Raw genomic sequence first — 9,984 nt, 5'->3', positions numbered from 1 at the left:
AAATGGTAGAAAGAACAGGAACACAAGCTCACTCTTAAGCAGTGTTGCTATTTTTATGTGGCAGCTAAAGTAACTTTGTAAAATGAAAGGAATAAAGAGGCATGACAGGATATCTGTAAAGCAATGTTAAGGTACTTCATGTTTTACTAATACATAACTGATCTAAAAGGAAACTACCTATTACTGCATGGCTGAGTACAACTTGTAAATATCTGTCCAGCCTGCATGGATGGACTCTAAAGTCCCATGCACACACAGCCCAATCGAGCTCTTACACATCTAAATGAGGAAGAAAAAAAGGAAGAAGGAGAGCAGAAGAAGTAGGAGGAAGAGGAGGAGACATGGCTGTGGAGGCAGCAGAAGGAAGAGGATTAAGGGAAAGGTGAGAGGAGGGAAGGGAAGGAGAGCTGGGCCAATGGTACATGCCTGCAATCCTAGCTACTGGGAAGGGAGAAATACAGAGAATTGTGATTTTCAAAAATGCACTGAAATCATTATGAGGAATATACCTATATCTTACTTCAACCTTTTCCCAGTGTGTGAAAAGTGAATAAAGACAGCAACGATTTTTAAAAAGTTAACTTATATTAAAAAATACTTTGTATATAAACAATTTAATACTACAGTGTAGTATTTTAATACAAAGCAGTTCAAATAGTAACTTCTTTAAATTGTTAAACTTTATTATAAATTAAAATTTCTTTACAAAAAAATTGCACATAATATTTGACCACTCTTAGGTTCTGATGCTCTGGCATTTGCAATAGGTTCTTTAATCTTCAAGTTAAACAGTCTCAGCAAGGAGTCCAGAACGTGGCAAGGGCAATAAACAACCCTGTTAGGACATTCAAGTGCAACTAGCAGACTTGTGGCCATGGCAGTTACACTTTCCTTAAGATGGACTGCTTAAGTTTTAAATCCTGAAATGAAGAATCTCAAAAGATTTAAAAAGGAAGAACTAAAAGGAACTGCCTGCTTTTTACTGTAAACACAGCCCTGGAAATTAAATCCCAAACAAGAATCTCTCAGGCATCAGAGAGTGTCAAGTGAATCAGGAGTAGCACAAAATAAAGGGAGGGGAAAGTAAAAAATAAAACCAAAAACAAAGTAAAATTAAAATAAATGTCAGTCACTTTGAGGAGCTATACTTACGTACATGATGTTATGAGAATCTGGCAGGGCCTAGAAGCAGGCCAAACAGGAAGTTCATTTATCCAACTGAAGAATATCATGTTCATTGCATCCGGTTTTGAGGTTAGGATATTGTAGGGGACTTGATCTGATCAATTACGCTTGTCTGCCTTATACAGACCTTAGCCAGGAATCAGCCTAATCTTGAAGAATCATTCAAATAATTTTGGCAATTATTATAAGGACTTAGAACTGACTGCACCCAGTGTTCAGTGATTCTTGCTTTCTGTTTTGTTACTGTTTAAATTTAAGAGCTCATTTAGGCTGACTCCAATCTCTTGGCACTTGGAAACTAGTTTTCTCAGGTTATCAGTTTTACCTCCTTCTGATGCTTCAAACAAGAGTTGCTGTAAAAGATAGGGAAGCATAAAAGTAAGACATGGCTAGATTTTGAGCATTACCACATCAATGGATATGGCACATGCAGAAAATTTATAGGAAAACATCGAGAAAAAATAAAAGATAAAACGCATTACATCTTTCCATAGTGATGCACAAAGAGGTAACTTCTGTAAGGCTCTCTGATATAAACGGTGGACCTATAAAATAGACACACACACGCTTCTATCAGAAAACATGATGATGTGAACACCTTCATAACTATCTGTTTAAAGAGTGGTAACTTTACAATGTACTAACATTTAAGACAAAATGGTTGTGTTTTAGTAGTTTTTAAACATTTAACTTCTCAGAATGTTAACGTCTATGCTTTAACCTTTTTAAAATGGGAAGTCAACAAAAGGGCAGAATAACAAAAAGGAAATGAATAACCTATCTGATATTCAATTGTGACTTACCTCTCTTTGTCCCTTTAGAACAATCTCAGCAGCAATGGCTCTAAGGAAAACAAAGGAATATAGAAAAGGGAAAAGAAAAATTTATATAATCTTTGTACAAATGGAATACCACCACTGGCAGAGTACTGACTGTGGGAATCTGAGTACAAAACTTCCTGAAAGTAACAGGCTAAACTTCCAAGGAGGGTAACCTATAGTGAAAAGAAAAATTCAACAATTTTTATCAACTTTACAAGAATAAAGCAGACCAGTGTTCTGAACATTAATAACGTTCATGGAAAAAAACAAAAAACCAAAAACAACAAGAAAAAATGTACTTAAAAGTCAAAAATACCTAGCACTAATATCTTTAAAAGAAATCAGACTACAACTGGGAGAACCCCCAAATTTTTAAGGAGATGGTATTAAAATGTGTATGATAGCCCTATTTGTTGCATAACAGAATTGTTAACTCAGTGTTGTCCTTCAAGGAAAATTTAAAGTTTATACTTTTTTTGTTCTATAGGCAATTGTTAATAAGCACTCACTCTTGGTATTAAACCACAGTAAGTGCCCAAAACAAATCAAAATTAGAGATCTGTCCAGGAAGGAAAAATACATGTCATTTTAGATTTACCTGTCTGGAGCAAACCTTATAAATAAAAGCAATAGCTATAAAAACATGTACATGATTGTTGCATTACATTTTCCAGGTGGCCAGGCATGTTGGGATATTATATGTAAACATCTTGGCTTGAAGTTTCAGAATCTGAACATTGCTTTCTTCCCATTCATGCTGAAGTAACCTGTAAAGTACATTTGGAAAATGAACAAAAGCATTAAAAGTGTAGACTATCCCAAATGTACTGTATAAGCAGAGTGATGATAAGGTATAAAGTTTTTTCAGTTAAATTCTATCAAGGATATTCAGGAAATATTTGTAGAATGCCCCTTATGATAATCACCCTGACCAGGAGTATAAAATCAAGGTCCAGTCAAAGATTCTTGTTCGTCTTCAACAACCAAAGTGTTCCTATAGAAAACTAAAGCATTCGCACTGTACTCCCACTGTACTCAAATGTTTGTAAAGTAATACTTCTAGCAATTTCTTGGTACTTTTATATTAGGTACATATAATGATTAAGTTCTCTATTCTAAAAAACAAAAGAAGGCAGAGATGACAACAAATCCTTGTAAGTACCAACGCACGGGGGGGAGGGGGGGTATGATTGGGTGGGGGGGAGGGGGGAGGCTGGGAAGGGAGGTGAAGGGTAAACAAAGGAGGAGGCTGCAATGCTTGGTAAGAAATGTATGCATTTTCCTGCCCATGTAATTGTAACCCCTCTGTACAGTATGTTCTCAATTAAAATAAAATAAAATTTAAAAAAAAAAAAAAAAAAGTACCAACGCACAGAAGTCCTGATTTACAATCTATTTTCCAAATGTCTATCCTATTACAAGCTAGTCAAAATTACAACTGCATTTTCTATTGCCCGCATTTCATCAAAGATAATATTTCTAGTTCAAATTTTTATAATTCAGTTCTTTAGATTAACACGATTGCTGGGAGATTTAATGATAGAACAGCATGGTTATTTTTTTATTTTTATTTTTTTGGTTGGTCTTGGGGCCTGAACTCTGGGCCTGGGCGCTGTCCCTCAGCTCTTCAGCTCAAGGCTAGCACTCTACCACTTGAGCCACAGTGCCATTTCTGGCTTTTTCTGCTTATGTGGTGCTGAGGAATCGAACCCAGGGCCTCATGCATGCAAGGCAAGCACTCTACCACTGAGCCATCTTCCCAGCCCCGAGCATGGTTATTTTTGTCATAGCTTTTAGCCTTTGAATTTTTGCCTTTAAGTTCATACCACTTTTTGCATACACATGCTAAGTAGAATATAAATATTTTTCATACAGAAATGAATCTCTGATAAATATTTCAGGTATCTTATAAGCTATAAAACAACCTAGGAATTTTAAGACATCTAATACAACGGGAAAGAGTGCACAAGTGGAAACCAAAGTATTGACATGTTAAGGTGCCTTTTAGAATTAAAAAGTCCATTTCTAGCCTGGTGCTTACACTTGTAATCCTATCTATCCAGAAGGCTGAGATCTGAGGATTGCAGTTTGAAGCCAGCCTGGGCAGGAAATTTCATGAGATTTGTATTTCCAATAAACTACCAAAAAAGGAGGCAGGAGCTGTGGCTCAAGTGTAGAGAGTCAGACTTAGGGAGGCTGGGGGAGGCATGGGGGAGGTAGAAGAGGGAAGACATAGTGGGAGAAAAACAAAGAAGGGGGTAACAATGACCAACAAGAAATGTATTCATTACTGATGTAACTGTAACCTCTCTGTACAGCATCTTTACAAGAAAATAATTTTTTTTTTTTTTTAAAAAGGAAGCTTAGGAATAGTGCCCAGGCAGAGTTCCAACTACAGGCCTAGCAGGCATGTGTGCATGCACACAAACACAGACACTTCTGGAGAGTGATTTGCTTTATCAAAACAGAAAAACCTAAAGTCAGTGCTTCTCAAAGGAGATTTAAGGCATCAAGTTTAAGAATCTACATTCTGAATGAACATCCCAGGAGATTCCAAAGCATGCTAATATTTGAGAACACATGAAAACAGAAAAATCTCTAGGTGGGGGCTGGGAAGGTGGCTCAGTGGTAGAGCACTTGCCTTGCATGCTCGAGGCCCTGGGTTCGATTCCTCAGCACCACATAATCAAAAAGAAAAAAGCCGGAAGTGGCACTGTGGCTCAAGTGGTAGAGTGCTAGCCTTGGGCTGAAGAGCTGGGACAGCACCAAGGCCCAGAGTTCAGGCCCCACTACCGAACCCAAAAAAAAAAAAAAAAAGAAAAATCTCTAGGTAATATTCCTTTACATGTAAATATGTTCACTGCTTCTAATACATGTCTAAGGATATTTGATTTGTGCTTAGGGAACCCAGATGAATTACCTATCCTCTTATAACCTGCAGTTTTCTGAAGTGACCAGAGACTTTTACTAAAATTGGCTTTTGTATGAATCGCTACAGATGGCCCAACAACTCTGAAACTAAAGCAATATATGTCTATGAGAAAATACTGAACTACCAAATATTTTATGAAATTTTCAATAATTTTATATGAAGAACCAAAATTATATATGAAGAATTATTTAGTTGAGAACCAGAAAATTTTTTTCTTACCTCAGTGCAAGTCCAGAATTAGTTGGCATAACAGAGCAAAACCGTTCCAAGGTTTTGGAATGCTGGGTCTTTGGAACACAGCTCAAATAAAAGAAAATAACCTGGGGCAGGGAGGGGGAAGAGAGATGAATGCAACAAAAATATGAAACAATTATTTGAGTCTTTAGTGAGAAAACCATAACGGTTTTTAAAACATGAATGTACAAACTGTAATTATGTATGATGCTGTTACAGTTCCTACCATTAATTCTATTAGTGAATTTCCAAATATGAGTTAGAAAATATGGTCTAGTGATGAGAGCCAAGGACAGAACACTGACAAGAAGCCAGGAATCTGGGATTTTATGCGAGTCGACCTTTATTTGCTGTATAGCTCGGCTAGTCATAGGTCTAATAATACCTGCCATATCTTGCTCATGGAATGCCCATATGTAAATGACTTAATGTCCATAAAGTGCTTTGAGATCCTAAGATAAAGAATGGCACAGAAGTTCAAAGCATAATAACTGGTTATCCTGATTCAAAATAAAACCCCACAAAAAAAGGAAAAGTAAAAAAGATTTTGAAAAGCACCTATGTTTCAGTTTCCATTGAGCAAAGAAAGATTTTCAGGTTTACATTGCGTTGAATGAAAGGAGTCTCTGAAATAAATTTCTAAAAATCCATCCCTTACGCCCTTTATTTCATTACCTATCATAATATAACTTATAAAATCTATCATTAATCAGATTCTACTCTTAAAATTCTACATAGCACCTGAATGTAGCTTTCTTATGCTCTATGTATAGCTATATTTTCTTGGCAAAATAATAACAACAAAAAAGCAGAGACAATGCACATGCTTATTATTTTTAAGTGATAATATGTACTGTTCTTAGACTCTGAAGACTTAAGGAAAAATTAAAGACCAAAAACACTAGGAAAGTGGTCCTAGCAAAAGCTCTTTTGATATAAAATACTTATTTTTTCTGTTAGTTTTTTTTGTTTTTTGTTGGTTGTGGGGTTTGAATTCTGGGCTTGGGTGCTGTCCTTGCACTCTTCAGCTCAAGGTGAGCACTCTACTGCTTGAGCCACAGTGCCACTTCCGGGTTTCTAGGGGTTAGTCGGAGCTAAAGTCTCACATACTTTCCTGCCTGGGCTGGCTTTGAAGGGTGATCCTCAGATCTCAGCTACCTGAGTAGCTAGGATTTCAGGCATAAGCCATCAGTGCCCAGCTAGTTTTTCTGTTAGTTTTGTTCACTATAAGAAAGGTCCTAGGAAAAGCTCTCTTGATATAAAATAGTAGTTTTGTTGTCACTCTAAAACCCAATTGTTTTTTAGAAGCATGTAAAAAAAGTTGTAAGAGTCTTACCCGGTTATGAAATTCATAGTTGGACCAGTAATCAGCACTGCTAAAAGGAATGGGATATCGGGCAGGTACTGTAATCAAACATCTATTTACTAAATCAGTAAAAAATCTGAATTCTTGGACTTTGTTTCTGGATCCGGCAGCTCTGTTATTGGCAAAGACCAGATAACTGCGAAAAGAAAAATATCAAAATCAGAATTAAGGCACATTCTCTTATTCCAAAATTCCTTTTTTAAAGATGAATTATGCTTACTCCATCCAAATCTTTTGTACTATATCAGATCTCATGGCCACCCCCAATGCCGCCTCATATGCTTCCACAGTCTCTTTAATACTTGATTGTAGAGGATGACACAGGCTGTTCAGTAAATGAAAAAAATAAGGTCTACTGATTGATTTTATTAGAAAAAAAAATGACAAAGTATACTTTAAACATTACAGACATTATTACAATGGAATCTTTCTTTTGATCTTTCTATTTTAGTATGTAATAAAACCTTAGTATCATCTCTTTTGCTTTAATGACTTTAACATAAGGCCAATTTTTAGGAGTGCAATTTGGTAGTAAGTAGCAAAATCAACCTGGTATGCAGTACTTCTTCCCACAGGGGATAATATCTCACCAGTAAATCAGCCACAAATAAGGAATTCGGTGGTTAAAAATGTCATCATCAAAATTCCCTTTACATAAACAGGCTGGAATGTCAAGTGGTCCTGGGATATTTAAGAGATACCTGGAAAAAAGAAAACCCAAGATATTATGCCTAATCACACAAATTAAAAAATATTTTCTTTAAAATCTTGAGTTTAGCTGGGTGCTGGTGGCTCACGCCTGTAATCCTAGCTACTCCGGAGGCTGAGATCTGAGGATAGGGTTCAAAAGCCAGCCCGGGCAGGAAAGTCTGTAAGACTCTTATCTCCAATAAATAAACCACTAGAAAACCAGAAGTGGCGCTGTGGCTCAAGTGGTAGAGCACTCGCCTTGAGCTGAAGAGCTGAGGGACAACGCCCAGGCCCAGAGTTCAGGCCCACTACTGACAAAAAAAAAAAAAAAAAAAAAAAATCTTGAGTTTAATTTACACTGAAATATTTTTATAAAGAAATAAAATTTCTCTCACATGTATAAATGTAATGGTATGACATCAATAAATGTTACATTTTTAGGACACTGTATTTTTCTCAGAATTTTACTGTCATAATTATAACGGTAATTCTCCAAAAATGAAGTTTTATTTTAGTCTCTAAATTAAACAAGTCACCAATTAATCAACTAGAATCAAAACCATAATAAAACAAACGAGACAACTAAGTATCTCAAAATTTCCCACAAAATCTATACTCTGTTGTTAGGGAAGAAAATACCAAAATCTAGTACCTAATAGTAATTCTTCTCTGGCATGTGTCCATATGTATTGTGTAACATATTGGTCCATTAGGCACTTATCAAATAAAGATGGAAAATATGTAAACTATAAACCTCTTTTGAAAAGCTACAGTTTACATTTGGATATGAAAGGCTCTAAAAGGAATCTCAGTTTACCTCCCAATATATCTGAATCTTTGCATAATACAACTATCAGTATCTTCAAAAACAATGATTTTTTAACATAATTTTTAAATTATCTTTAAGAGGTTGTACTAAGGAGTTTCAACTCAACATATTAGATAACTAGCAGAACACATCATGATCCCCTTCCACTGAAGAACAATGTTTTTTAATGGAAAAAATGAAGTCTAGTATAATCAATTACATTGGACTTTGCAAGAAAACAAGTTTTAATCAATTACCCAGACTGTGGCAAACATAAGAAATAGGGCATCTAGAAGACAGGTTATCTTTCTAACTGGCCTATATTACCATGAGTTATCCACTCACACTTCTAAGGATTTTAGCTTCTTCCAGTGACAACTGAGGTAGGCAATAAAAAGACTTCAAATCTAATCTACGTAAGACTGTACAATCTCTAGGCTACCTTTAACAAACTGAATAAAATCCTTATGTTAATTTTTTAAACTATTCTTTTAATATCCAAGTTGACTGACAGAGATAATTTTTTTTGAGAAAGGGCCTCACTCTATAACCCAGATTGGTCTCTAACACATGATCCTCTTGTCTAGCCTCTCAAAGCTGGGGTTACAGGCATATTACTAACCATCTTAGCTAAAAGAGTTCTTAAATTAATAGAAGATCTGTATTAAGTTACCAAGAAGAAACTGACAACATCTTCTTTTATTTTTTTTGTCAGTCATGGGGCTTGGAACTCTGGCCCTGGGCGCTGTCCCTCAGCTCTTCAGCTCAAGGCTAGTGTGCTACCACTTGAGCCACAGCACCACTTCCAGCTTTTTCTGCTTATGTGGTGCTGAGGAATTGAACCCAGGGCCTCATGCATGCAAGGCAAGCACTCTACCACTGTGCCACCTTCCCAGCCCTAACATCTTCTTTTAAGCTAGATCAATTAGCTTGATGCCCAAGGGAAAACCAGCAAAGAGTCTGGTTCAGTCTTGAATTTGTCCCTTAAATTTGAGAACTTAGATCCAACTAATTTAAACAAGGGAGTAAAATAGGTAAAATGAATAATCTCTAAATTCTTCATAGTTTCCATTCTATTTAATTGCATTTAAAAATATTTTGTCTCTCCCCCGACCTCCAGTTTGAATTCAAGGCCTGGAGCTTGTAAGAACCACACTGTTTAAGCAACTTTCACAAGTCCCTTTTTGCACTGTTTTTTTTCTCAAGACTAAGTCTTGCTTTATGCCCAGGCTGACCTGGACCACAATCCTCCTACTTATGCTTTCCTTTATTGCTGGGGTAACAGGTGTGTACCACTACATCCAGTCCATTTGAAATCTATTTTAAAACATCAATCTAGGTACAGGAGAAATTTTCAAGCATAGCACTAAAATTACTTTGCCACGTAGTTGACAGACACAAAGATTAAAGTCTAGGGAGAAATAATGATCTCAAATCTCAAGTGAAATAGTTTCACAAGAAATAGATCACTTAACAAAGCTGGATTATTTATTTATTATTTATGCATTTATTTATTTTTTTCTTGCAGGTCCTGGGCCTTGAACTCTGAGCCTGGGCACTGTCCCTGAGCTGTTTTTTCTCAAGGCTAGAGCTTACTTGAAGCATAGTACCACTTCTGGATTTTTTGAGTAGTTTATTGGAGATAAACGTCACATGGATTTTCCTGCCTGGGCTGACTTCAAATAGCAGTCCTCAGATCTCAGCCTCCTGAGTTGCTAGGATTCCAGGCATGAGCCACCAGCACCTGGCTAAACTGGATGACTCCTAAAAAATCTGACTATACAGTAACACAGCTATACTAGCATATAGTGAAGTGGGGAAGAAGGGATGTTAAGGTAATGCCTAATTAAAGAAAAATGTTTGCCAACATTAGATTTGCTAACATTAAACTAAGGCTTTATTTTCACTCCGTATTTTCCATAAGAAGTTTTTTTGTTTTGTTTTTTGG

The 9,984-nt window shown here is 36.3% G+C and overlaps 1 protein-coding gene across 1 annotated transcript in view; it reads right to left on the bottom strand.

Annotated features, from left to right (window-relative positions):
• Positions 1-662: 662 nt before the first annotated feature.
• The window catches only part of Zfc3h1 (zinc finger C3H1-type containing), a 58,550-nt gene continuing 49,228 nt past the window's right edge, over positions 663-9,984 (bottom strand). The window contains exons 28-35 of the mRNA XM_042698628.1: positions 7,129-7,239; positions 6,759-6,863; positions 6,509-6,674; positions 5,158-5,258; positions 2,672-2,773; positions 1,989-2,028; positions 1,668-1,730; positions 663-1,538 (exon numbers count right to left, since the gene is read on the bottom strand). Of these exons, the coding sequence (XP_042554562.1) occupies positions 1,401-1,538; positions 1,668-1,730; positions 1,989-2,028; positions 2,672-2,773; positions 5,158-5,258; positions 6,509-6,674; positions 6,759-6,863; positions 7,129-7,239 (826 nt within the window). The 3' untranslated portion in view covers positions 663-1,400. The remainder of the gene's footprint in view (positions 1,539-1,667; positions 1,731-1,988; positions 2,029-2,671; positions 2,774-5,157; positions 5,259-6,508; positions 6,675-6,758; positions 6,864-7,128; positions 7,240-9,984) is intronic.

Source organism: Dipodomys spectabilis, unplaced genomic scaffold (genome assembly GCF_019054845.1).
Source record: "Dipodomys spectabilis isolate Male_0828 unplaced genomic scaffold, ASM1905484v1 ptg000234l, whole genome shotgun sequence".
NCBI classification, from domain to species: Eukaryota; Metazoa; Chordata; class Mammalia; order Rodentia; family Heteromyidae; genus Dipodomys; species Dipodomys spectabilis.
The sequence above is the reverse complement of the archived record's forward strand: the minus strand, read 5'-3'. Positions and strand labels throughout refer to the sequence as shown.